The following is a 26,879-nucleotide window of genomic DNA, read 5'->3' as shown; positions in this document are numbered from 1 at the left end:
TGACCTAGATCATCTTTTAAAATGTACAGTTTGGCTGGGCATAGTGGTTCATGCCTTTATTCCCAACACTTTGGGAGGCCGAGGAAGGGGCATTGCTTGAGGTCAAGAGTTGGAGACCAGATTGGGCGATATTGTGAGCCCTCATCTCTATAAGAAAATTTTTAAAAATTGCTGAGCGTAGTGGTGCATGCCTGTAGTTCTCACCACTCAGGAGGCTGAGGTGGGAGTATCACTTGAACCCAGGAGGCGGAGGCTGCAGTGAGCCATGATCATACTCAGGAGGCTGAGGTGGGAAGATCACTTGAACCAGGGAGGCAGAGGCTACAGTGAGCCATGATCACACCACTGCTCTCTAGTCTAGGCGACAGAGTGGGACCCTGTCTTAAAAAAAATAAAAGTTAAAAAAAAAGTGTACAATTAAATGGTTTTTAGTACATTCACAGAGTTGTGCAACTCTCACCACAATTAATTTTAGAACATATTCATCGCTTTCAAAAGAAACTCAGTACCCATTAGTATTTACTTCACATTTTCCTCCAAGCCCACCAGCCCTGGGCAACCACTAATCTTTCTGCCTCTGGGGGTTTCCCTATTCTGGACATTTCATATATATGGAATCATGTGGCCTTTTGTGGTCTGGCTTCCTTCAGTTAGCATCATGTTTTCAGGTTCATCTGTGTTGTAGCATATACCCATACTTCCTTCTTTTAATTGTTAGCTAATATTCCATTATATAGACATGCCACGTTTTGTTATCCATTCATCAGTTGGTGGACATTTGGTTTGTTTCCATCTTTCAGCTATTACAAATAACACTGCTGTGAACATTTGTGTACAAGTTTCTGTGTAGAATATGTTTTCATTTCTGTTGGGTGTGTACCCAGGAGTGGAATTGCTGGGTCCCAGGGTAGCTGTGTTTAGCATTTTCAGGAACTGCCAGACTTTTCCAAAGCAGCTGTCCCATTTTACATTCCTGCCAGCAGTGTAGGAGGGCTCTAATTTCCTAATATTCTCATCAACACTTGTTATTAAATACTTTCTGCTAGACTATCTTTTGAAATAATGAATTTTGTAAGCTTATTATGCTATGTCATTTATTTTCCTGAAAGTAAAAATATTTAAGTGATGCCTCTTACGATGACTCTTAGCTATTATTTTTGAAATTGGATACCTGGTTTCACATTTGTACTTCCATTTTGCGATTTTATGAACTTTCATCATATTATTTTTAGCTGAATTAAAAATATATATATATATCTAAAGATATATATCTTAATAAAAGTATATATATATAACAAAAATAATAATCTTTTAATCTTAAAAATAAAGCCCTTCCATCTTTTTTATTAGTTTAATGTTAAAACAATTAAACCGGCCATGGGCTGGGCCCGGCTGGGCCAGCGCGGGCGGCCCGGCCCTGGCCCCGCCGAGCCGCCACTGCACCCGCGCCCTGGCGCTGCTCGGAGCCCTGCTGGCCGCAGCCACCGCCGCCGCCGTCCAGGTCCGCACCCGCCACGCCAAGGCCCAGGCGGCCGCGCGGCAGGAATCAGCGCTGAAGACCTTGGGGACAGGTGGCCTTTTTCTCTTTTCCTCCTTGGACACTGATGAGGACATGTACATCAGCCCCGAGGAGTTCATGCCCATTGCCGAGAAGCTAACAGGGTCAACTCCTGAGGCCAGCTACGAGGAGGAGGAGCTGCCCCCTGACACTAGCGAGGAGACGGTCAGCATAGAAGCCCAATTCCAGCCTGTGTTTCCGGAGACCATGACCAAGAGCAAAGATGGCTTCCTAGGGGTCTCCCGCCTCACCCTGTCCGGCCTCCGAAACGACGACTGCAGCCTCACCGAGGGCAGTGTTTGCCACCCACCGCTTCCAGCCCGTCCTTCGCCCGCCAGGCCAGGAGCTGGGCAAGCCCTGGTGGATCATCCCCAGTGAGCTGAGCGTCTTCACCGGCTACCTGTCCAACAACCGCTTCTATCCGCCGCCGCCCAAGGGCAAGGAGGTCATCATCCACCGGCTCCTGAGCATATTCCACCCGCGGCCCTTCGTGAAGACTGGCTTTGCCCCTCAGGGAGCCGTGGCAAGCCTGACTGCCATCAGTGACTTCTACTACACCGTGACGTTCCGGATCCACGCCGAGTTCCAGCTCAGTGAGCCGCCTGACTTCCCCTTCTGGTTCTCCCCTGCTCAGTTCACCGGCCACATCATCCTCTCCAAAGATGCCACCCACTTCCGCGACTTCCGGCTCTTCGTGCCCAACCACTGGTCTCTGAATGTGGATATGGAGTGGCTTTATGGGGCCAGTGAAAGCAGCCACATGGAGGTGGACATCGGCTACATACCCCAGATGGAGCTGGAGGCCACGGGCCCCTCAGTGCCCTCCATGATCCTGGATGAGGATGGCAGTGTAATCGACAGCCACCTGCCCTCAGGGGAGCCCCTGCAGTTTGTGTTTGAGGAGATCAAGTGGCAGCAGGAGCTGAGCTGGGAGGAGGCCGCCCGGCACCTGGAGGTAGCCATGTACCCCTCAAGAAGGTCTCCTACTTGCTGTTCACTGAGGCCTTCCACCGAGCCAAGGCTGTGAACAAGCTGGTGCACTCAGTCCTGCTTTGGGGGGTCCTGGACAACCAGTCCTGCTGAGGTTTGGGGTGGACTCTCCGGGAGATGGTCCTGGAAAGTTCGCTCATCCTCACCCTGCTCAATGAGAGCTTCGTCAGCACCTGGTCCCTGGTGAAGGAGCTGGAGGAGCTGCAGAGCAACCAGGAGAACCTGGCCCACCAAAAGTTGGCTGGCCTGCACCCAGCTGTCTGGGGAAGCTTACTGTGAAGAGGCTTCTGCCTTTAGCAATGGGGTTCACTAAGGGGGTTCTTGAGGCCCAGGGCCAAGGCTCCCCCACCACCCACCCAGCACAGGGTCTCCATGGGACTGCTGGAGGCAGCGCTTCTGCCATCCCTCCTGCCCCTCAGACCTCACATCCGTGGAAACATAGCCCAGCCAAAGAACAGCCTTCTCCAGAGCCAGCACTGTCCCGGCCCAGGCTACCTCTTCTACCACTGGGGTGCCATGGACTCCCGTTGGCCGCTCTTGGGACTTTGGTCCACGTCCTGAGCCACTGACCACGGCCAGTCTCTTTCTTTAATACATGCAGAAAAGTGTTTTTACACAAACTTTCTCATGGTTTGTAGGTATTTTTTTATAACCCCGGTGCTGAGGAGAAAGGAGGGGCACTGGCTTCCCTGGCAGCAGCCCTATCCCATGATGGCTGGATCTGAAATCCTCGATAGGTCCAGCTTGATGTCTTTGCAGCTGCACCTATGGAAAGAAATAGTCATCTCTTCCTTCTCTTCAGCTTTTTAAAAACAGCCCTCAGAGGATTCCTGTTCTCCCCGCTCTCTCCCATCCTCCACGCAGCCCATGGGTGCCCGTGCACTCTCATTCAGGCCTTGATGTCAGGCTGCCCCTTCCCGGGACCCTAATTTTCTCCCCACCCCCTCACCCCACCTGGGGCTCACTCTTAAACCTGGTGGAGGAAGAAGGAAGCTACATTGCAGCCACTCCCAGGCCTTCTGTCCACTGACATCCCCTGCTTGCCTTGGGCATTCCCACTGAGCCTTCCCCAACCAGTTGTCTTCTCAATTTTGTTTTGTTTTGTTTTGAGACAGAGTCTTGCTCTGTTGCCCAGGCTGGAGTGCAATGGCATGATCTCAGCTCACTGCAATCTCCGCCTCCTGGGTTCAAACAATTCTCCTGCCTCAGCCTCCCTAGTAGCTGGGATTATAGGCACATGCCATCATGCCTGGCCAATTTTTGTATTTTTAGTAGAGACAGGGTTTCACCATATTAGGCTCGTCTCGAACTCCAGACCCCATGATCCACCCACCTCAGCCTCCCAAAGTGTTGGGATTACAGGCGTGAGCCACCGTGCCCAGCCTTGTTCTCAATTTTGTATCATCCAGTCATCGCTAATATTACACACACGTTCTCACTTAATCCTCACGACAAACCTGTGAGGCGATGCTCATTGTTCCCATCTTGAAACTTGAGTCTCCAGGAAGTGAAGTGACTTGCCCAGTGTCACTCAGCCAGGTGGAATTTTGGGGGTGTTTTTTGGCACTGCACCCTCACCTCCCTACCTGTTTTTCCCGAAGTAGAAAGGAAGGCCTTTCAAACCAGAGTATCTCACTCTCCTCTGACCTCCAGACCAGAAGGAGCGTGAGCCAGCCAGCTCAGCCAGGCTCTCTGTGTCCTCGGAGGAAGTGCTCCCATGACCCATGCCCCTTGATGGGAAGGGAGGGCACCTGATACTCTCTCCGTGTCTCCCCTATCCTGTCAGGTGTAGATGGCAGGGGTAGCTCATGCAAGCCTTTCTCCTGCTGTTCCTGGAGAGCCAACTGCACATGCCTGGTCCCATGGAAGGAGCTGATGGCCTGGGCTTTCTGAGGCCTCATCTGATGCCTCTGCAGTTCCTGTCCCCCACCAGGCCTCAAGGCTCAGGGTGAGAGGGCCTAGGCTGCCCTCCTGTCACTCCTTTGCCACTTCCCTCCCCTGTCCCCAACATGCCCTGTAATAAAATCAGAGACGACTGAAAAAAAAAAAAAGAAAACAATTAAGCCAGGGACATTTGTATCCTCTGATATGTCTAGCCTAGTAATTATTCAATAAATGTGTTTTTAATTGGTTGATTCTCAAACATAAATATAAACATTTCTTAGCTTACAGGTTCACAGCTGAATTCTACTAGAGGTATAAAGAGGAGCTGTTACTATTCCTTCTGAAACTATTCCAAACAATACAAATAGAGGGAATCCTCCCTAACTCATTTTATGAGACCAACATCATCCTGATACCAAAACCTGGCAGAGACACAACTATAAAAGAAAATTTCAGGCCAATATCCATTATGAACATTGATGCGAAAATCTTCAACAAAATACTGGCAAACCAAATCCAACAGCACATCAAAGAGCTTATCCATCACAAGTCAGCTTCATCCCTGGGATGCAAGGCTGGTTTAGCATATGCAAATATATAAACATAATCCATCACATAAACAGAACCAAAGAGAAAAACCACATGATTGTCTCAATAGATGCAGAGAAGGCCTTTGACAAAATTCAACAGTCCTTTATGCTAAAAACTCTCAATAAACTAGGTATCAGTGGAATGTATCTAAAAAACTAATAAAAACTATTTATGATAAACCCACAGCCAATATCATACTGAGTGGGCAAAACCTGGAAGCATTCCCTTTGAAAACTGGCACAAGACAAGGGTGCCCTTTCTCACCACTCCTATTCAACATAGCATTGGAAGTTCTGGCCAGAGCAAGTTCTTGCCAGATCTTGGCTCACTATAACCTGGAACTCCTGGGCTCAAGCAGTTCTTCCACAATTAGGAAAAGAGGAAGTCATATTGTCTCTATTTGCAAACGACATGATTGTATATTTAGAAGACCCCATCGTCTCAGCCCAAAATCTCCTCAAGCTGATAAGCAACGTCAGCAAGGTCTCAGGATACAAAATCAATGTGCAGAAATCACAGTCTCACAGACAGATGAGAAGGTGGTATAAAAAAATTAAAAATCACAAGCATTCCTATATACAAATAACAGAGAGCCAAATCATGAGCAAACTCCCATTCACAATTGCTACAAAGAAAATAAAATACCTAGGAATACAACTAACAAGGGATGTGAAGGACCTCTTCAAGGAGAACTACAAACCACTGCTCAAAGAAACAAGAGGACACAAACTGCTGGAAAAACATTCCACGCTCATGGTTAGTTAGAATCAATATCGTGAAAATGGCCATAGTGCCCAAAACGATATATAGATTCAGTGCTATCCCCATCAAGCTACCATTGACCTACTTCACAGAACTGGAAAAAAACCACCTTAAACTTCATAGGGAACCAAAAAAAGAGCCCGCATAGCCAATCCTAAGCAAAAAAAGCAAAGCTGGAGGCATTTCACTACCTGACTTCAAACTATATTACAAGCCTACAAGAAAAAATAAATAAACAAATAAATAAATAAAGGGGCCGGGCGTGGTGGCTCACACTTGTAATCCAAGCGCTTTGGAGGCCAAGGCGGGCGGATCACCTGAGGTTGGGAGTTCAAGACCAGCCTGACCAACATGGTGAAACCCCGTCTTTAAAAAAAAAAAAAAAGAAAGAAACAAGGCTACAGTAATCAAAACAGCATGGTACTGGTACCAAAAACAGAGATATAGACCAATGGAACAGAAGAGAGGCCTCGGAAGTAACACCACACATCTACAACCATCTGATCTTTGACAAACTGGACAAAAACCAACAATGGGGAAAGGATTCCCTTATTTAATAAATGGTGTTGGGAAAATTGGCTAGCTATGTGCAGGAAGCTGAAACTAGACCCCTTCCTTACACCTTATACAAAAATTAACTCCAGATGGACTAAGATTTAAACATAAGACCAAACACCATAAAAACCCTAGAAGAAAATCTAGACAACACCATTCAGGACATAGGCATAGACAAGGACTTCATGACTAAACACCAAAAGCAATGACAACAAAAGCCAAAATAGACAAATGGGATCTAATTAAATGTAAGAGCTTCTGCACAGCAAAAGAAACTATCATGAGAGTAAACTAGCAACCAACAGAATGGGAAAAAATTTTTGCGATCTACCTATCAGACAAAGGGCTAATATACAGAATCTACAAAGAAATTAAACAAATTTACAAGAAAAAAACAACCCCATCAAAAAGTGGGTGAAGGATATGAACAGACAGTTTTCAAAAGAAGACATTTATGCAGCCACCAAACATGAAAAAAGCTCATTATCAATGTCATTAGAGAAATGCAAATCAAAACCACATTGAGATAGCATCTCACGCCAGTTAGAGTGGCGATCATTACAAAATCTGGAGACAACAGATGCTGGAGAGGATGTGGAAAAATAGGAACTCTTTTACACTGTTGGTGGGAGTGTCATCAACCATTGTGGAAGACAGTGTGGCGATTCCTCAAGGATCTAGAAATTGAAATACCATGTGACCCAACAATCCCGTTACTGGGTTTATACCCAAAGGATTAGAAATCATTCTATTATAAAGACACATGCACATGTATGTTCACTGTGGCACTGTTTACAATAGCAAAGACTTAGAACCAACCCAAATGCCCATCAATTATAGACTGGATAAAGAATGTGGCACATATACACCATGGAATACTATGCAGCCATAAATAAGGATGAGTTTATGTTCTTTGCAGGGACATGGATGAAGCTGGAAACCATCATTCTCAGTAAACTGGCACAAGAACAGAAAACCAAACACTGCATGTTCTCACTCATAAGTGGGTGTTGAACAATGAGAACACATGGACACAGGGAAGGGAACATCACACACTGGGGCCTGTTGGGTGATGTGGGGGGTAGTGGAAGGATAGCAGGGGCTGGGAGGATTGGAGAGGGATAACATTACGAGAAATACCTAATGTAGATGACACGGGGCTGGATGCAGCAAACCACTGTGTCATGTGTATACTTAATGTAACAATCCTACACGATCTGCACATGTACCCTAGAACTTAAAGTATAATAATAAAAAAAAATTTCTAAAAGAAAAACACATTCCTTAGCTTGCAAAACACCTACTATCAAAAGCAACTCCTTTTCTTGACACATTGATTTCTGATTACAAGCCCCAACTAAAGAAATAGGGTTGTACTCAAGCTGATCGACCTTTCTCAAAGCTGTTTTCTTTTCCAGAGGAATGGCTTCTTGTGGGAACCAAACAAGGACATCTTCTTCTCTATAGAATTCGGAAGGATGTTGGTAAGTGCACGTTGCTCATGCAAAAATAAGTTTTAATAGTCAGCTAGCATACAACTGTGAAATCAGTGATTCCTAGACCATTAAAAGAGAGATCAAAGGTTATAGAGAGCACGATGAGAAAATGGAGAGAAGACATGAGAATGCATAGGGTTTCCCCCTCCAGACTGAATTGCCCTACCTACTTCTGGGAGGTGAGGCTGAATTACTGGTTTACTTATTACTAAATTGCTTACTACTGGTAGTGAGTCTCTAAGAAAAGAGGAGGCAGTTGATTTCCTCCTCTTTTCTTAGAGATTCACTACCAGTAATAAGAAATACTACTAATAGGAATAAGATTCCTGTATATATGGTGTGGTGGTAGGAAAAAAATTAGGAAACATTGATTTAAAAGATCTTGTTGGGTTATGAGGGGTAGACCAGGAAGAGAGGACCAGGGTTTGCATTCAGCTGCACTTCTCCCGGCTGTGTGACTGTAAGCAGGTTCTTTCCAACTTCAGTTTTTTAATAAACTCTGTCTCACAAAGTTGTTGGGGGGAATACAATAATGGGCTAATAGGCTTGAAGAAACTTTGAAAACTCAAGTTCTAAACAAATGTGACCGTCAGTAATGTAGGGTAATAATAAAAGTATTTGAAATTTATTCTGTTAAAGAATGGTTTTCTGTTTTTGTTTTTTTTTTGAGACAGCGTCTAGCTCTGTTGCCAGTCTGGAGTACAGTGGTGCAATCTCAGCTCACTGCAACCTCCGACTCCCTGGTTCAAGTGGTTCTCTGGCCCCAGCCACCCCAGTAGCTGGGATTACAGGTGCCCACTACCACACCCAGCTAGCTTTTGTATTTTTAGGAGAGACGGGGTTTCACCATGTTGGCCAGGATGGTCTTGATCTCCTGACCTTGTGATCCACCCACCTCGGTCTCCCAAAGTGCTGGGATTATAGGCATGAGCCACCATACCTGGCCCAAGAGTGTTTTTTACTGGGGCAAAAAGTACGTCACTACCCTTCCCTGTTTTTGTTTCTGTGCTCTATTTATGGAGAATAGATGTGTTTACGTATTATGCTCTGGAGCCACTCTACAGAAATCTGCAGTTATCTTCGTACCCTTTCATATATATTTCTCTGGTAAATAGCTTAAGAGATTGCTTAAGGTAAATAGAATTCTCTTTTGGAACCTGGAGCAAGGGTAACATTGGGGGAAAAAGTACCTTACCAGTGCACTCGGGAAAGAGGAAGGTTCGCTGGTCAGTTTCTACAGCTGGGTAAGAAAAGAAACCAGAGAACAAAATAGAGAATTTATTTCATTTCTGAGTTTTCAACTGTGCTCTAAATCAGGGGTCAGCAAACTTGTTCTGAAAAGGTCCAAAGAACAAATATTTTAGGCTTTGCAGTGTAATTACTTGACTCTGCCATTGTAACATGAAAGCAGTTGTAGGCAATATGTAATGAGAATGGGTGTAGCTATATTCCAATAAAACTTTATTTACAAAAACATGCAAAGGCCTCAGTTTGGCCTCCGGTAGTACATTGTTGATCTTTGTTTTAAATTTTTAATTCTCGATCAGTCCAAGTGGCTCATCTCCATAATCCCAGCACTTTGGGAGACTGAAGTAGGAGGAATGATTGAGGCCAAGAGTTCGAGACCAGCCTGGGCAACATAGCAACACCCTCTCTTCAAAAAATTAGCTGGATGTGATGGCACATGCTTATATTTCCAGCTGCTTTGGAGGCTGAGGCGAGAGGATTGCTTGAGCCCAGGAGGTTGAGGCTGCAGGGAGCTATGATCACAACATCGCACTCCAGTCTCAGCAACAGACCTTGTCTGAAAAAAAAATTTTGTTTTAGTTCTCAGAGCCAGAATATTTGCATTCTGTGATATTTGCCTGGTCTATAATTTTAAAATTAAGCTCATTTTAATTTTAAAATTTAAAATACTTATTCAGCATTCAACAACTATTTTTTGACTACTTTGGTTTCAGATGTAAGTGGTGATCAGAAATTGACAACAAGACTTTATAAATGAAGTCTTTGAACACAGTATAGACCTAAACTGGTAACATTAGTGTTCATCTGGCTTGGAACCCTGGTGGCGACTATTCCTTGCCCTGTGATCATTTTATCATGTCTACTTTGACAAATTAGTTAATGTTCCTGGGCCTCAACTTCTCCATGGGTAGCTTGAATATAGACAGTTAGGAAATCAAACTCTGATTTAAACTTCTCTTTAAGAAATGTCATTTTTCCTTATACTCTTGGTGAACAGATTAGTTCTGGCCCAGCTCTGGCCTGGTGGGGGCCAGAAATAGACCTGGACTTGTGTGAATCAGTTCTAGGGCTAATTTGGTTTCTAGATTTGAGATATTTGAAACCTAAATTGGTCTATACGTAGACTGTCTTTCTGAGGAAAGGGAGGGGATAATAGTGTCAAGAAAAGATTAGGGCTAGGGATTATAGGCTCTGATCTGATTTGAGTCATTTCCCTGGAGCTCAGAAGACATCTCTAGGCTTCATTCTTCTTTATTTTTTGAGACAGGGTCTTGCTCTGTCACCTAGGCTGGAGTGCAGTGGCACTATCTTGGCTCACTACAACCTCAGCCTCCTCCCACCTCAGCCTCCCAAGTAGCTGGGACCACAGGCACACACCACCACGCCCAACCCATTTTTGTATCTTTTATAGAGATGGGGTTTCGCCAGATTGCCCAGGCTGGACTTGAATTCCTAGGCTCCAGTGATCTGCCCACCTCAGCCTCCCAAAATTCTGGGACTACAGGTGCATGCCACCATGCCCAGCTAATTTTTATATTTTTAGTGGAGACGGGATTTCACAATGTTGGCCAGGCGGGTCTGGAACTCCTGACCTCAAGTGATCTGCCCGCCTCAGCCTCCCAAAGTGCTGGGATTACAGGTGTGAGCCACTGTGGCCAGCCCAGTCTACTCTTATCTTGAACTGACAGTGGTTAGATTAGTTCATGTATGAAGCCTTTACCACTCTAGGTTTATTTCAGTTGTGCTGTCACCCTAGAGCAGTGTCCTCAAAGTGTGGTCTCTAGACCCCTGGGGATCCCCAAGACCCTTTCAGAGGACCTACAAGGACAAAACCAAGTTTGCAGAAACACGAAAACATTTCGTTTTTTTCCACTGTATTGACATTTACAATGATGGTGCAAAAGGAATGGTAATTAAAACTGGTTAGCCACTGAACCCAAATTGGAATAGTGGTACCTAACTTCAAACAGAGACTTGTTTAAAAAAAAAAAGAAAAAAAAACAAACTGCACTGATAGTCATTGTGTTATTCTCACCATGTGCTTACAGTGGGCTTTTTTTTTTTTTTTTTGAGGTGGTCTCACTCTCACTCAGACTATAGTGCTGTGGTGCAGTCGTGGCTCACTGTAACCTACAACTCCTGGGCACAGGCGATCCTTCCGCCTCAGCCTATCAAGCAGCTAGGACCACAGGCACATGCCAGCATGCCCAGATAATTTTTTTACTTCTTGTAAAGATGAGGTATCTCTCACTGCCCAGGGTGGTCTCAAACTCCTTTCCTCAAGTGATGGGGTTTTTTTTTCTTTTTTCTTTTTGAGATGGAGTTTCACTCTTATCTAAGATGGAGTGTAGTGGCATGATCTCAACTCACTGCAACCTCCACATCCTGAGTTCAAGCAATTCTTATGCCTCAGCCTCCTGAGTAACTGGGATTACAGGTACCCTCCACCACACCCAGCTAATTTTTGTATTTTTAGTAGAGACAGAATTTCACCATGTTGGCCATGCTGGTCTCGAATTCCTGACCTCAGGTGATCCACCCACCTCTAGGCCTCCCAAAGTGCTGGGATCACAGGCGCAAGCCTCTGCTCCCAGCCAGTTTTTGTTTCTTTAAACCACTGCACCTGCACACCTGGCCAGTTTTTGTTTTTCTAAAGCTAGTTTCACTTAAGAATGTCTTTTGTTAGGCAGTAAAAGTTATTATTTTTATTGTATTTTGACTTTGGGCAGCACATCTTTTTAGTAATCTCTTGTGATATAATGGAAAGTACATACAAAGCGCTTTTGCTGTGTGATAAGGTGTGAAGTCTGATGGCTATCTCGAGGGAAAAGTGCTTGTGCGATTGAGTTATGAGCTAAACTGCCTACTTTTTTCATGGAGTATTGTTTTTGCTTGAAAGAATGATTGACACGTTGTGGGTTTTTCAGACCATTTGGATATTTGGCAGATTTTTTTTTTTTTAATGAACAAAGGGAATCTGTTACTTTAAGGTAAACAACTGGCACTGTTTGTTATGAATGATAAAGTGAGAGCTTTCAAGAAAAAAATTAGAATTGTGAAAAACTTGTGTTCACTCCCCTGAGTGTGACAGCTTCTCCATAATTAAAGATTTTTTCTGATGAGATTGGGGGTGATAATAGTGTCATTTTTTAACATCTGTAATGAAATGTAACAACAATTTGGAAAATCTGCATAACTCAGTGAACCAGTATTTCCAGGTGACCAATGCATGAAGTTTTAAAATCATGTGTGAGTAGAAGATACATTGGTAGACCAATGGATTTTGACGTGACAGAATATGAAAAGTTCACTGATAGGTGTGTGATTTCACTTTAAAAGAAACTACATTTGTCAAGTGTTGGTGTAATATCAAAGAAGAAGGTCCAAGCTGGGCCTGGTGGCTCACACTGGTAATCCCAGCACTTTGGGAGACCAAGGCGGGCGGATCACAAGGTCAGTAGTTTGAGACCAGCCTGGCCAAAATGGTGAAACTCCGTCTCTATTAGAAATAAAAAAATTAGCTGGGTATGGTGGCAGGCATCTGTAGTCCCAGCTGTTTGGGAGGCTCAGACAGGAGAATCTCTTGAACCCGGGAGGCGGAGGTTGAAGTAAGCCAAGATCAAGCCACTGCACTCCAGCCTGGGTGACAGAGTGAGACTCCGTCTTCCAAAAAAAAAAAAAAAGAAGATCCACATTATCTGAAAAATCTATTAAATCTTTTCTCTTTTCAACTATATATCCATATGAGGACAGATTTTTTTGTCATATACTTCAGCCAAAACAAATTAAATTGTCAAAACAGATTCAATGCAGAAGCAGATGTGGTGTCTTACTTATGGGGTTATTATTGTTATTTTTAAATACATACATGTTTTTATATGTATGTATTTAAATTTCTAACATGTAAATATTCATGTATATAACCTACATAAAAGTTCTTTGAGGTCCTCAGAAATTTTTAAGATTATCAAGATTTTGAGACAAAAAAGTTTGAGGGGCACATGGAAGAAATAAGAGCAGCTTTGGTGGCATGAGTTCTCACGGCTGCCTCCGAGAGTCTCCCTGATTTCCAGAGGGCAAGGGCAGAGCTAGCTGTGGGGAGCAACCCAGGTCAGCAGTGCGAGCATCCTTTCCATGAAATAGAAGGCAGGTAGCAGAGTCTGGGCTCAGAGTACAGGCTTTAGAGTCAGCCTGGGTTTGCTTGGAGCCTTTCTCACTGGCTGCTACCTAACTGCTCTAACTCTGAGGCCCCTCAAATAGGAACTTGGAATAATAATACCTACTTCTTGGGAGTAGTTGTGAGTTTACAGAAAAAATAATATAAAGTTTTAAACCCAGAACCTGGCATGTAGTTATTGCTTAATGATAGCTGCTCTAATGATGATGAGAATTATTCTCTTTTTGACTCTTTGGTGACTTTTGAGGCTGAATATTTTTGTCATCCCCAGCAAGGCTGAATTCACGTGTTTTTATGGTATGTAACTTTCTTCCCCTTTTTTTGTAACAGTGCCAGCAGATGTAGCATCACCTGAAAGTGGCAGTAAGTGTAGATGCATTAAATTGCTTTAGCTCTGGAGATGGGTTCGAGTGTTTGCTCTGTCTCCATGATACAGGACTTAGGGTAGTTGCTGGAAATTAGTTGGTCTAGACCTAAGGATGCTTTGGGCTGGGTTTCAGGCTTGGGCTTTAATATTTGACTATTACCTCTTACACCTTTCCTGTGGAACACTTTGCCAAGGTACTGATTTTGCAAGATAAGATGTTCAGACTCACAAGTACCTTGCAGCTTCAGTAAACTTTGTGTGATCCTTTCTGCTGATGCCGAGTGAAGATGCATGAAATATTCTGCTCTAAAATTGGAGTTGAAAGCATCTTACATTGCTTGTAAGACAGCTGGCTATTTAGATCTCTGACTTTTAGTCTTTTAGGAACTTCTTAAGATTTATGTAGGAGACAGTATGGAGCAGTATTTTTCTAGTAGTGGTTTTTATATATTTCCCCGTATTTGGAACTACTAGTATTTATTTCTTTTCCATAGGTTGCAACAGGTTTGAAGTGACACTAGAGAAATCCAATAAGAACTTCTCCAAAAAGATTCAGCAGGTAAGCAGTGGTGGCAGTCCTTATAAGAATATTTGACTTATATGAGATCCCGTCAAACCAGAATTTTGGTAATGTTATTTATTAATTATTTGAATCCTCTTTGACCTTCCATTTATTAACTCTTTGAATCTTCTTCTCTTTGACCTGCCCATGTATCAAGTTCCTGAGATCCTCTCTCACAAGAAGATATTATAGTCACAGAAATTATAATGCACAAAAAAAAAGTCAGATCCCCGTAACTGGATAGGCTCTGTGGTCCCTTTTTAATACTGTTATTGAATGAACAGTTGCTAAACCTTGTCAGAAATGTTTAATTGGGTCTAATGATTTGCTATTTTCCAGATCCATGTGGTTTCCCAGTTTAAGATTCTGGTCAGCTTGTTAGGTAAGAAAAGGAGTTGCATTTGTATTCATGCATCTAAAAAGAAAAGCTCTGACCTAATTAACCCTTTCATGGTTAATTTGATAGTGGTTACTTAACAGTGAACTGACATGTTCCAATCCTGGTATAACAGGGTACATGGGTAATAAAGGCAGCAGCATCCCCCATAAACTCGAACTCTGCTCTCCAAGGAGTCTCACTTTATTCATTCATTCATTCATTGATCAAATACTTACTGAGCCTATTCTATGCAAAGTCTGGACTAGATATTGAGGATACCAAATTCAATGAGACATGGTTGCTATCTTTGAGACTTACACTCTGATTATGAAGACCAAATGACAGAAAGTCATCACAATACAATGTGGTAAGTTACAGTGAAAATTTATAAAAAGTGTTGTGGAATCTTGGTAATGGGAGGGTCTATATTTTCTAGTAGATAACTAGAATTTCAGTAGGAAGAGAGGTCAGCAGCGTATCACAAACACAGGGAATAACTAGAACAAAGGCCCTGAGATGTGGCAGTTTGTGGCAAATTGTTTATTTTGGCCAGACTAAGGACATGCGGTGGAGAGTGGCAGGATATCAGCTAAGAGACAGAACAGGGCCACACTGTTGAGGACCTCATGTGAAAAACTGTGGTTTTGTGGAAGGCAGCCAGTGAGGCCTTTTCTTGACAGGCAGGGGACTAAAAGCTGACCTTACACTCTGTGCTTTTGAGCCTGGGGCCCAAAGAGTAAAATCATTTTAAATGTCGTTCCTAGGTCCACAGATAAATATCTGAGGTAACTTAATCCTCGTGACTAAAACTAGATATGAGGCCTGGATAAAATGATTATTTTGATTGCTTTGCTAGGAAAGAAATCCTTGCCATGGGTTAGTACGAAATCCACAGGGGATTTCCCTTTTCTAAGTGGAGCCTCCTAATGTAAGTAGCTTTGAAAGCCATTTCTTATACAAATACTGCATCATAAAATTTCAGACTTGAGATTGACAGAGTATAAGAGTGCTTTGGACAGGGCGCAGTGGCTCACACCAGTAATCCCACCACTTTGGGAGGCTGAGGTGGGAGGATCGCTTGAGTCCAGGAGTTTTGAGGCTAGCCTGGGCAACATAGGGAGACTTCATCTCCACAAAAAATAAACAGAATTAGCCAGGTGTAGTGGTGCATGCCTGTAGTCCTAGCTACTCAGGAGAGTGAAGTAGGAGGACCTCAAGGAAGTCAAGGATGTAGTGAGCCGAGATCACGCCCTTTTTGTTGATGCAGTCTATCCTGGGCAACAGAGTGAGACCCTGCCTCAAAAAAAGAAAGAGTGCTTTGGAAGTGAAAGATTGCCTTTACTTTTTTTTTTTTTTTTTTTTTTTTTTTTTAATTGGGACAGAGTCTTGTTCTGTCTCCCAGGCTGGAGTGCAGTGGTACAGTCTTGGCTCACTGCAACTTATGCTCCCTGGGGTCAAAGGATTCTCCTGCTTCAGCCTTCTGAGTAGCTGGGATTACATGCACCCACCATCATGCCCAGCTAATTTTTGTATTTTTAGTAGAGACTGGGTTTCACCATGATGCCCAGACTGGTCTCGAACTCCTGACCTCAAGTAATGCGCCCATCTCAGCCTCTCAAAGTGCAGGGATGACAGGTGTGAGCCACCATGCCTGGCCAGGCTCAAATTTTTAAGGAAGAAAATATCCAAGTTTAGAAGATCAAATGACCTCTTAAATGCTTTGTACTGGTGATAGCTCAGAATTAATCATCTTAGTGAAACTGAAGGAACATCTTCAACATCTACCATTTGCTTTTTCTATATGTTAACACAGTTACTTTGTTTGCCTGGGTAGTGGCTATACTAGAGAATTATGATCACAGTGATGTTTTACTTCCTCCCAAACAGAAAATAACATTTATGTCCATGACCTATTGACATTTCAACAAATCACTACGGTTTCAAAGGCAAAAGGAGCATCACTGTTTACATGTGACCTCCAGGTAAGTTTACCCAAGATGAAATTTGGCTTTATGCTTTAATCAATACAGTCTTTCCTACATCATTCCTACCATTAGATGGGAGGAATGACGTTGATGATCCATACCCAACAGAGACTCCAAAGAGAATTTTTTTTTCTTAAATAGAGTCTCGTTCTGTCGCCCAGGCTAGAGTATAGTGGCACGATCTCAGCTCACTGCAACCTCTGCCTCTTGGGTTCAAGTGATTCTCTTGCCTCAGCCTCCCATGTAGCTGGGACTTCGGGCGTGTACCACCACATCCACTATTTTTTGTATTTTTTTTTTTTTTTTTGAGACGGAGTTTCGCTCTCGTTACCCAGGCTGGAGTGCAATGGCGCTATCTCGGCTCACCGCAACCTCCGCCTCCCGGGTTCAGGCAATTCTCCTGCCTCAGCCTCCTGAGTAGCTGGGATTACAGGCACGCGCCACCATGCCCAGCTAATTTTTTGTATTAGTAGAGACGGGGTTTCACCGTGTTGACCAGGATGGTCTCGATCTCTTGACCTAGTGATCCACCCGCCTCGGCCTCCCAAAGTGCTGGGATTACAGGCTTGAGCCACCGCGCCCGGCCTATTTTTTGTATTTTTAAAATTAGAGACGGGGTTTTATCATGTTGGCCAGGTTGGTCTCAAACTCCTCACCTCAGGTGATCCGCCTGCCTGGCCTCCCATAGTGTTAGGATTACAGGTGTGAGCCACTGCGCCGGGCCCAAAGAGAATATTTAATTGTATTAGAGAAATTTCTCTGTTGGTGCATAGTGTGAAGTTGAAGTGTTTGCATTCTCTGTGTGTGGGTTAATGAGAATCTACTGCTATTGGCAAGATGCAGCTAACCAAGGACAAAAACACTTGTCCTAGACAAACTGTTATTGGGAAAGCAAGACTGTAACAGTATCATAAAGATAACGATAAGACATTAAGTGGACTCTTGTTCTAAACAGATCACTGTGGTCTTTATCATTAGGGACTTTTCATTGTTCAGAAAAGACATCGCTCTTTATTTTTGCCAATTTATCATTTTTGCATTCTTCAGAATCTGCCTCACCCCCTACTCAACTCATCATCTTTTAGCATTTATGTTCTACATTGACACTGCATCATTTTATGCTTAGGAATATTCTTTTCCTTGCTCTTTAAAGACTTAAAGGTGGGGTTGATGTTACTGGCACATGGTTACCCCAGACCCAGCATGTGTTGACAGCCATGAGCAAGAAACATTTAAAGGTCAAAAGGAGGGAGGAGTTATACAGGGGAAGGACTGCCCCAGGATTTTCTCCTCTGAATTGTGAATGTCCATGTGATTTGCTGGTGCTGTGGTCTTTGGTTGGCAGCCCTTGGGGAGGAAGTGTTGCTCAGTCACTTGTTTCTTAGCGCAACTTAGAGAATGGTGTTCTTCTGCTCAACTTTCCTGGCAGCATGACTGTGTTACAGGGAATTTTCAGATTAGTAGCCATTTCAAGGTAGACAATCTCTAATTTAGTTATCACTCAGTTAGGGAGAGTCATCGTATTTTCATTTGCTCTGCGTGTCTTCTCCCAGCATACAGAGACTGGTGAGGAGGTGTTGCGGATGTGTGTGGCAGTGAAAAAGAAGCTGCAGCTCTATTTCTGGAAGGACAGGGAATTTCATGAATTGCAGGTAAGTCCACTGTTCCTTGGTCCATGGGTTGGGTAGGAGCTGCTGCAGTAGTTGGCCGCCAGCTTGGAAGACTTCTTGTTCTGTTTTAATGAAGTTCCAGGTTCCAGTCTTGTCATTTTGAACAGATGAATACTCTGGTATGAAGTGCATGAGAGCTTATTGATGCCCACTTGTAGTGTGATTCTACAGTGTTCTTTAGATTGGTTTATTTCAAAGTGAGTTTTCACCTTTTCCAAATGTACTTTGTCCAATTCAAGGACTTGTATTTTCATTAAGGGTAGTTTTGCTAGCCTTGTGCCTGGAGAATTGTGCCAGATGAAGGTGAGGGTTGTTTTGCAGAATGGAGGTTGCAGAATAACAGGAAAGTCATGATTTAAAAATATATATTTATTTCATTCGGACTCTTTCTGTCTTTTTTCAGGGGGACTTTAGTGTACCAGATGTGCCCAAGTCCATGGCGTGGTGTGAAAATTCTATTTGTGTGGGTTTCAAGAGAGACTACTACCTAATAAGGGTAAAACATTATTTTACAAATATCATTAGTTTATCTTGGGGAAGATGATTTTGTACTTTAAACTCCAGGTCAAGAGGCCACTTTAAGTAGAGCTTTTGGCATAACAGGATTTGTTATTTATATGTGTAGTTATCTTTCATGCTCAGCATTTTTTTTTTTTTTCGAGACAGAATCTTGCTCTTTCATCAGGCGCCAGGCTGGAGTGCAGTGGCGCAATCTTGGCTCACTGCAACCTCCGCCTCCCGGCTTCAAGCAGGTCTCCTGCCTCAGCCTCCCGAGTAGCTGGGACTACAGGCGCACGCCATCACACCCAGCTAATTTTTGTATTTTTAGTAGAGACGGGTTTCACTGTGTTGGCCAGGATGGTCTTGATCTCTTGACCTTGTGATCCACCCATGTCAGCCTCCCGAAGTGCTGGGATTACAGGCGTGAGCCACTGCACCCTGCCCATGCTCAGAATTTTTCACAAATAAGATGTCTTTGTAACTTGTCAGTCCAAGAGTCAACGCTCAGTTCTCTACATAATGATGATCCACAGTGTGTATTTAACTCTTGGGATACATAATGAAGGCTTCTTGCCTCTGTCCAATGGATCATCATGGACTGCTATCCTTAAGGCTTCAGTGCTCAGGGATTATAAACTAATTTTAGTGTAAGCTTAAGTATTTTTAAGACTTTGAGTTTCCTCCCCTGCCCTCAAATCTTTTCATATATTTGTTCTGAAAGTGATTTTCAGTATTTTTTTAAATTTCAGAAGCCACATGTGTTTATTACAGAAAATATAGATAGATAAGGAGATAAAGGAAGTGCAGATCAACCATAGCCCCCACACTCAGAAATAGTCAAAGCAACTTTTTGGTACATGAGCTTCCATCCTATTTGTAAAAATAAAATGTTATAAAATTGCTTTATAACCTGTGTTTTCTCTTAATGTAAGTTGTAAATATCCATGACATTGTTTTTTCTCCAATATGCATACTAGATGTAGAAAAGATTGATACACCATTCATTTCATTAAGTAATCTAAATCTCTTAGCTTCACACCCCTCTCATAATTTAGACATGGCAATTCTAGAAGCCTTTCTCTCTAGCTTCGACTGGGTGAACTCTTCATTATTGTTATCTTTTTTTGTTTTGTTTTGTTTTTTGGAGACAGGGTCTCCCTCTGTCACCAAGGCTGGAGTGCAGTGGCAGGATCTTGGCTCACTGCAACCTCCGCCTCCTGGGCTCAAGCAATCCTTCTACCTCAGCCTCCCAAGTAGCTGGGGTCACAGGTGCCTTCCACCCCACCCAGCTAATTTTTGTATTTTTTGTAGAGACGGAGTCACAATATATTGCATAGACTGGTTATGAACTCCTGGGCTCAAGCAGCCCTCCCGCCTCAGCCTCCCAAAGTGCTGGGATTACAGCCACCATGCCCAGCCCCATTATTATCTTATTAATATATTGGTTCCATCTTTTTATCATTTGAATATCCTAATTTTATCAGCATCAGAGTTACAGACTCCTGGAGGAGTCACTGCTGTGCAACTGACTAGATAGCAACTAGGCCTAAAGATGGTGAGAGCTCTGCAAGGAGTAAGGGAACTGAGCAAAAGCTAGAGTTAAGACTCTCAATTCTCTGACTACCTTGGATACTGACATCACCTTGAGGGTGCGAAGTCTTGCTTTAGGACCAGGCTATTCAAAAATTACTTATTTACATACACTAAAATTGATTCTTTTTGGTGTACAGTTCTGTGTTTTGACACATACTTAGATTTATGTGACTAATGCCACAATCAAGATTCACATTTCCATCATCCCCCAAAATTCCCTCATATTGCCCCTTTGAAGTCAGCCTCTCCTTCTGTCCTCAGACCTCTGGTAACCACTGATCTGTTCTTCATCTCCTATAGTTTTGCTTCTTCCACAATGTCATGTAAATTGAGTCACACAATATGTAGCCTCTTAAGTGTGGCTTCTTTTTTTTCTTTAACTTTCTTTTTATTTATTTTTTATTTCAGAGCAAGCCACTTTATATTCTGGCTTCTTTCACTTAGCAGAATGCATTGGAGATTCATCCATGTCATTGTATGTGTGTTAATAGTTTATTCTTTTTTGTGGCTCAGTAGTAGTCTATGGCATGGATGTTTGTTTATCCATTCATCAGTTGAAGGATAAAGTTGTTTTCAGTTTTTAGCAAATTTGAATAAAGCTTCTATAGACATTTGCATACAAGTGTTTGTGTAAATATGCATTTTCATTCCCGGGCAGATGCCTGGGAATGAGATTGCTGGGGCATATGGTAAGTGTATCTTTAAATTTATAAGAAACCAACAAACAAAATGGCTGCAACATTTTGCATTCCCACCAGCAGTGACTGAGAGTTCTAGTTGCTCTGCATTCTTGCCAGCACCTGGCATTGTCAGTTGCCAGGCTAGATGCTTTTCTATGCATTAGAGAACAAGTGAACTGGTTTTTCACTGCAATAACAAAGCTTATTATAATGAACTCTGTAACATTTTCTTATGTCAAACAAGGAATATTATTGGATTCTCTAGGTTTTGGGTTCTATCTGGATTTTTCCAGTCTGTGTTTGTGCCTCTAGCTGGGAAATGCTAGGTGACTCACTCTGTGTCTTCCTATAGGTGGATGGAAAGGGGTCCATCAAAGAGCTCTTTCCAACAGGAAAACAGCTGGAGCCCTTAGTTGCACCCCTGGCTGATGGAAAAGTGGCTGTGGGCCAGGATGATCTCACCGTGGTACTCAATGAGGAAGGGATCTGCACACAGAAATGTGCCCTGAACTGGACGGACATACCAGTGGCCATGGGTGAGACCAACAGTAGCTGCTATTCCCACTTTGGGCTGGGGTTTTGTGCCATTCCTGCAGAACGGAGTCCTGTTCATAGCTTTAGCAGACTCATTTGCATTGTGCCATTCACTTTCAGTTCCCCTTCTTATTAGTAGATGACACTTTAGGGTCATTAAAAATGGGATAGTCAGCTGGGAACTTAGCTCACATCTGTAATCCCAGCACTTTAGGAGGCTGAGGTGGGCAGATCACCTGAGGTCGGGAGTTCAAGACCAGCCTAACCAACATGGAGAAACTCTGTTTCTACTAAAAATACAAAATTAGCCGGTCATTCTGGTGCATGCCTGTAATTTCAGCTACTTGGGAGGCTGAAGCAGGAGAATCGCTTGAAAAAAAAAGTCTAGTTATTGCAGGAAGCTGAATTTTACTTTAGAGGGGAAAACATATAAATAGAAATGTTTCTTTTAGGAAGTGATTGTCTCCTGCTATTTTTCACTTCTTAGTTTTTTTCTTCCTCCTTTTTAAGAGTTTTAATTGTGTCCTCTGTCAAATAGATTACATTTGGAAATTAGTGGAAATTCCTTGTGTATTCCTGTAGTATGAGTGACTCCATATTGAAGAGTTTTTGTAGTAGTAGTAATTCCATGTTGAAGGGTTTTTTGATTGTTGCTATATTTTTTGTAGCTTAGAGGCACAGACAACACTTGGGTGTCAGTCTCTATTCTACACATTAGGTGCTTGTGTTCCTATGCTTGCCTGAGGTTCCCAGCTTTCCACAGTGGAATTGCCTGGAAGAATATAACCACCCTTGCAGCATTTTATTTTCGGTCAGAAGAGAGCATTACTAAAATAGTTGCTGCTGTGAAGTGGGACATACTGACATGCTTTCTGTCTTTAAAGACCCCTATCTCTGGAGACAAGGGTTACAGTCTTGCATAAAGAGACAAAACAAGGCGCTACTTATGGTGTGAAATTGGACGAGTTAAAATTCAGTAGTTCAGAGAAAGGGAAGTTTGTTGTTTAATTAGTCGGAAAAAGTTTCATTACATAGATAAAATTGGACTAGGTCAGGCAGGGAGTTTGGAATCTGGCTTGAAGAAAAATTCCCATTCAGTCTAGGCAGAAAGCAGTTTGATAAATGAGTAGAAGTCCAAAGAAATACATGGTGATTTGGGAGAGGGCGTTACAGAGCCTGACATAACACAGGTGGTCTGAATTACAGAGCAGTGAAATAGGGCTGCTTGTTAGATGTCCGTGTTCTGGTCTGGGAGGCCAGTGTATTCCTAAATGGTAGAATGTCTTGATAAAAGCATCATGTTCTAGGGTAATTATTCTGGTGGTGGTTAGAGATGAGTAGACCAAAAGGAAGAGAAATCAAAAGGTCAGTATTTTAGAAGGCCCAGGATTATGGATAGTAACAAGTTTGAGGGACTTACAGGGCTTTACACGAGGCTTCCTGATATTCTAGGGGACCTTGTTTTCCCTTCAGAAGAGGAACCTTGGTGGATAAATTTAAGAGGCATGTAATAGTCAAGTGTGTTTCTGATTTCCCAATATGAGAGTTCCTGTTTTCCCACCTTTGGTAGTAGCTGGGGCCTTTATCAGTGCTTTTCAAAACCATGTTTGTGCCTTACTGCTGAAGTCCATTTTCAGGCACTTGCCCTATGAGGTCTCCTCTGACCTGCAGGCAGGATTAGTGACTTCTCCTTGGTGCTTCCATAACCCTTTCAGGTATCTCTGTCACGGCAGCTTGTCACACGTGACTGGTCTGTCTCCTCTGTTCCTGTAGGAAATTTGTGAGGCCTGGATACATGTCTTGATCCACTTTGAGTCCTTATTACATAGTAGAGTGCCTGAAACATCAGAGCATATTAGGAAATGCTCGCTGAACAATTGCATCATTATCTTTGTCAGTCATTATTTATATGCCTGCCGTACACCAACCAGTCTCCCAGTTTTAGAGACACAACGAGATCCAGACCATCTCTATTGTCAACATAAGATATGACAACCAAAGGGGTTTCTGTTGTAGATTACCTTTTTAGTTAAATGAGAACATATTTGAGTTGACCAGATTTTAAAAGGAGAAAGAAATTTTACATATTTTATACAAGTTTGCATGAAAGAAAATTGTACTAACTTTTCAAAATGAGGCAAGCATAAAAAGAAAATAAAAAATTCAATATAAAACAATATGCTTTTAATTTTTTTAAGATGAAAAATAGCATAATAGCAGTAGCATTCAAAATTATATAAATATGATTTAGTTCTTAGGTTACTCATTTCTGAGTTCCCTCTTAGCTTTGAAATTTTATCGTCCTATTCATTGATAGTATAAATTGCAAATATAATAGGAAAAACTTTTTATCAGAAAATGGATAATTAAACCAGTATAGTGGCTTATACCTGTAATCCCAGCACATTGGGAGGCTGAGGCAGGAGGAGTGCTTAAGCTGAGGAGTTTGAGACCAGCCTGGGCAACATAGTGAGACCCCATCTCTACAAAAAATAAATTTAAGAAATTAGCTGGGCATTGCGTTGCATGCATATAGTCCCAGGTACCTGGGTGGGTGATGTGGGACGATTACTTGAGTCTGGGAGAGATGGAGGCAGCAGTAAGCCGTGATCATACCACTCACTGCATTCCAGCCTGGCCTATATAGAGATACCCTGTCTCAAAAAAAAAAAAAAAAGGATAATTAGGAATATAAATTCATAGCAGATTAGCCACATTAGTAAATTATTTTTATGAATATGTTCTTTGAAGTTAAATTTCTGTGTGGTAATTATGCATCTAGTGGTTTGTTTTTTACTAGTGTTTTTACTTTTAAAAACATTTTTATTTTTAAATGTAGTAAAAAATACATAACATACAATTTACCACCTGAACCATTTTTAAGTATAAAGTGGTATTAAGTATGTTAACATTATTGTACAATAGACCTTCAGAAACTTTTTATGTTGCAAAATGGAAACTCTATACCCATTTATAACTCCTCAGTTCTCCCTCCAGCCCCTGAAGCCGCCATTCTACTTTCTGCTTCTATGAATTTGACTTCTAGATGCCTCATATAAGGGGAATCATACAGTATTTGTCTTTCTGTGACTGCCTTATTTACTTTAGCATAAGGTCCTCAAGGTTCATGCCTTCCTTTTTAAGGCTGAATAGTATTCCACTGTATTAATACACCACATTTGGTTTATCCATTCATCTGTCCGTGGGTGCTTGGGTTGCTTTCACCTTTTGGCTACTGTGTGTAATGCTGCTTATGAACATGCGTGTGCAAATATCTCCTTGAAGTCCTGATTTTCAATTGTTTTGAATGTATGCCCAGAAATGGGATTCCTGGACCATGTGGTGATTCTATTTTTAATTTTCTGAGGAACCACCATACTGGTTCCATAGCAGCTGCACCATTTTATAGTCCCACCAACAGTGCACAAGGGTTCCAATTTTTCCATATTCTCATCAACACATGTTCTTTTCTTTCTCTCTTTTTTTAAATAGTAGACATCCTAAAGTTGATATCTCACTGTGGTTTTTTACTAATTCTTGATATAGTATGGAATATAGTCATAAAAATATTTCTATTGTCTCTGAGTTAGTGAAATTATGTTTAATGTAGTATACAAACAATTTATTTTACAGTTCATTGTAAGGTAAAGCAGATCCTTATTCAGTCTTGTTCTGAGATTTTGTGTTTTTAAAGATGTGTTTTGGGCCGGGCGCGGTGGCTCACGCCTGTAATCCCAGCACTTTGGGAGGCCGAGGCGAGTGGATCACGAGGTCAAGAGATCGAGACCATCCTGGTCAACATGGTGAAACCCCGTCTCTACTAAAAATACAAAAAATTAGCTGGGCACAGTGGTGCGTGCCTGTAATCCCAGCTACTCAGGAGGCTGAGGCAGGAGAATTGCCTGAACCCGGGAGGCGGAAGTTGCGGTGAGCTGAGATCGCGCCATTGCACTCCAGCCTGGGTAACAAGAGCAAAACTCCGTCTCAAAAAAAAAAAAAAAAAGATGTGTTTTATGTTGCTTATTTTCTAAATTCCTTCCGTTTATGTTAAATCTTCTTCACCATACAACTTCTCAAATGTTGGAAGACTTGATTTGCAATGATTTTATGGTTTTGTCAGCTCTGCTTTTTACATACTGACTTCTTTAGCACTGTGTGGAATTGTTCTGCTTCATCCAGCATTTTAAGCTTTGGATTGTCACATGCCTGGCAATAAGTACAGAAAAATATAGTGGATATATTAAAAGTTATTTCCAAAAGAGAGAGAAAAAAATGAAGAAAAGGAGTATAACACATAATTTGTACTGGATCAGCAAGGGTAAATTTTGGGTCATGGATAGATGAATGAAAGGTTTTTTTTAGATGGTATATAATAGAGGAAAACAATTTTAAGATTTGACAGCAAGTATCGAATAGAAAATGCCTACACTAAGAAGTCCATCCAGCTACCTTCTACCATTAAGCCGTTGTCTTAGTTCATTTATGCAGCTATAACAGAATACCACAGACTAGGTAATTTATAAAAAACAGAATTTGTTTCCCCACAGTTTTGGAGGCTTGGAAGTCCCAGTTCAGGGTGCCAGCATCTGGTGTCTGGTAAGGGCCTTCTTGATGCTCCTTCACATGGTGGAAGGAAAAGGGTAAGAGAAAGATAAGCTCTTTGTTCTCACATGGTAGAAGAGAGAGAACCCACTCCCATAAGCCCTTTTTATAGTCCATTAATCCATAGATGAGGGTGGAGCCTCATGACCTGAACACCTCCCATTAGGCCCCACCTTCCAACACTTTTGCACTGGGAATGATTAAGTATCCAACATATGAGTTTCAGAGGGAGTAAAAACAATCAAACCATAGCAGCCATCAGGTGGAGCATCACACCTTTTCTCTGTGAAAATTTCTAGCAGAAACAACATTGACTAGAAATGTGGAACTCTTCCCTTAGAGTAATTTTAGGGAAAATAGAATTTACCTTTTTTTTTCCCCCTTTCTAAGAGAATGAAAGAAGAGGTTCTGTTACCTGTTTCTTGCACTGATGCACTGTAGGGGCAGCTGCAACTGGCTTTTGTCTGGCGTGGCTTTGTGACTGATGAAAAAAGAGCAAGTGAAACTTTTATCCAGTTATTTGGGCAATAAGGCAGGAGTGGGATCAGGCGACTGTCAGCAAAGCTGATGCATCTCTTTTGTGCAAGAGATTCTCTTATCATAACTCAAGCAAAACATTTTTTTTTCTTTTTTTAGAATCAGGATCTCACTCTGTCACCCATGCTGGAATGCAGTGGTGCAGTTGTGGCTCATTGCAGCCTCAAACTCCTGGGCTCAAAGGATCTTCCCACCTCAGCCTCTGAGT

General features: G+C 42.4%; 1 protein-coding gene and 1 pseudogene across 2 annotated transcripts in view; both read left to right on the top strand.

The window, feature by feature from the left end:
* Positions 1–26,879, top strand: part of VPS39 (VPS39 subunit of HOPS complex) — a 61,239-nt gene that overhangs the window by 8,023 nt on the left and 26,337 nt on the right. Inside the window, exons 2-9 of one of the 2 annotated variants that reach the window (XM_012442318.2) lie at positions 7,759–7,824; positions 13,592–13,624; positions 14,123–14,187; positions 14,530–14,572; positions 16,457–16,551; positions 18,108–18,206; positions 18,628–18,720; positions 21,351–21,534. In XM_012442318.2, the coding sequence (XP_012297741.1) occupies positions 7,759–7,824; positions 13,592–13,624; positions 14,123–14,187; positions 14,530–14,572; positions 16,457–16,551; positions 18,108–18,206; positions 18,628–18,720; positions 21,351–21,534 (678 nt within the window). The remainder of the gene's footprint in view (positions 1–7,758; positions 7,825–13,591; positions 13,625–14,122; positions 14,188–14,529; positions 14,573–16,456; positions 16,552–18,107; positions 18,207–18,627; positions 18,721–21,350; positions 21,535–26,879) is intronic. The other variant, XM_012442319.2, reaches the window with a different exon arrangement.
* On the top strand, positions 1,378–6,184 carry LOC105710074 (selenoprotein N-like; annotated as a pseudogene).

This window comes from Aotus nancymaae, unplaced genomic scaffold (assembly GCF_030222135.1).
Source record: "Aotus nancymaae isolate 86718 unplaced genomic scaffold, 86718_ANA_hifiasm-v0.15.2.pri h1tg000062l, whole genome shotgun sequence".
Taxonomy (NCBI): Eukaryota; Metazoa; Chordata; class Mammalia; order Primates; family Aotidae; genus Aotus; species Aotus nancymaae.
Note: the sequence above shows the minus strand (reverse complement) of the source record. Positions and strands in the feature narration are given on the sequence as shown.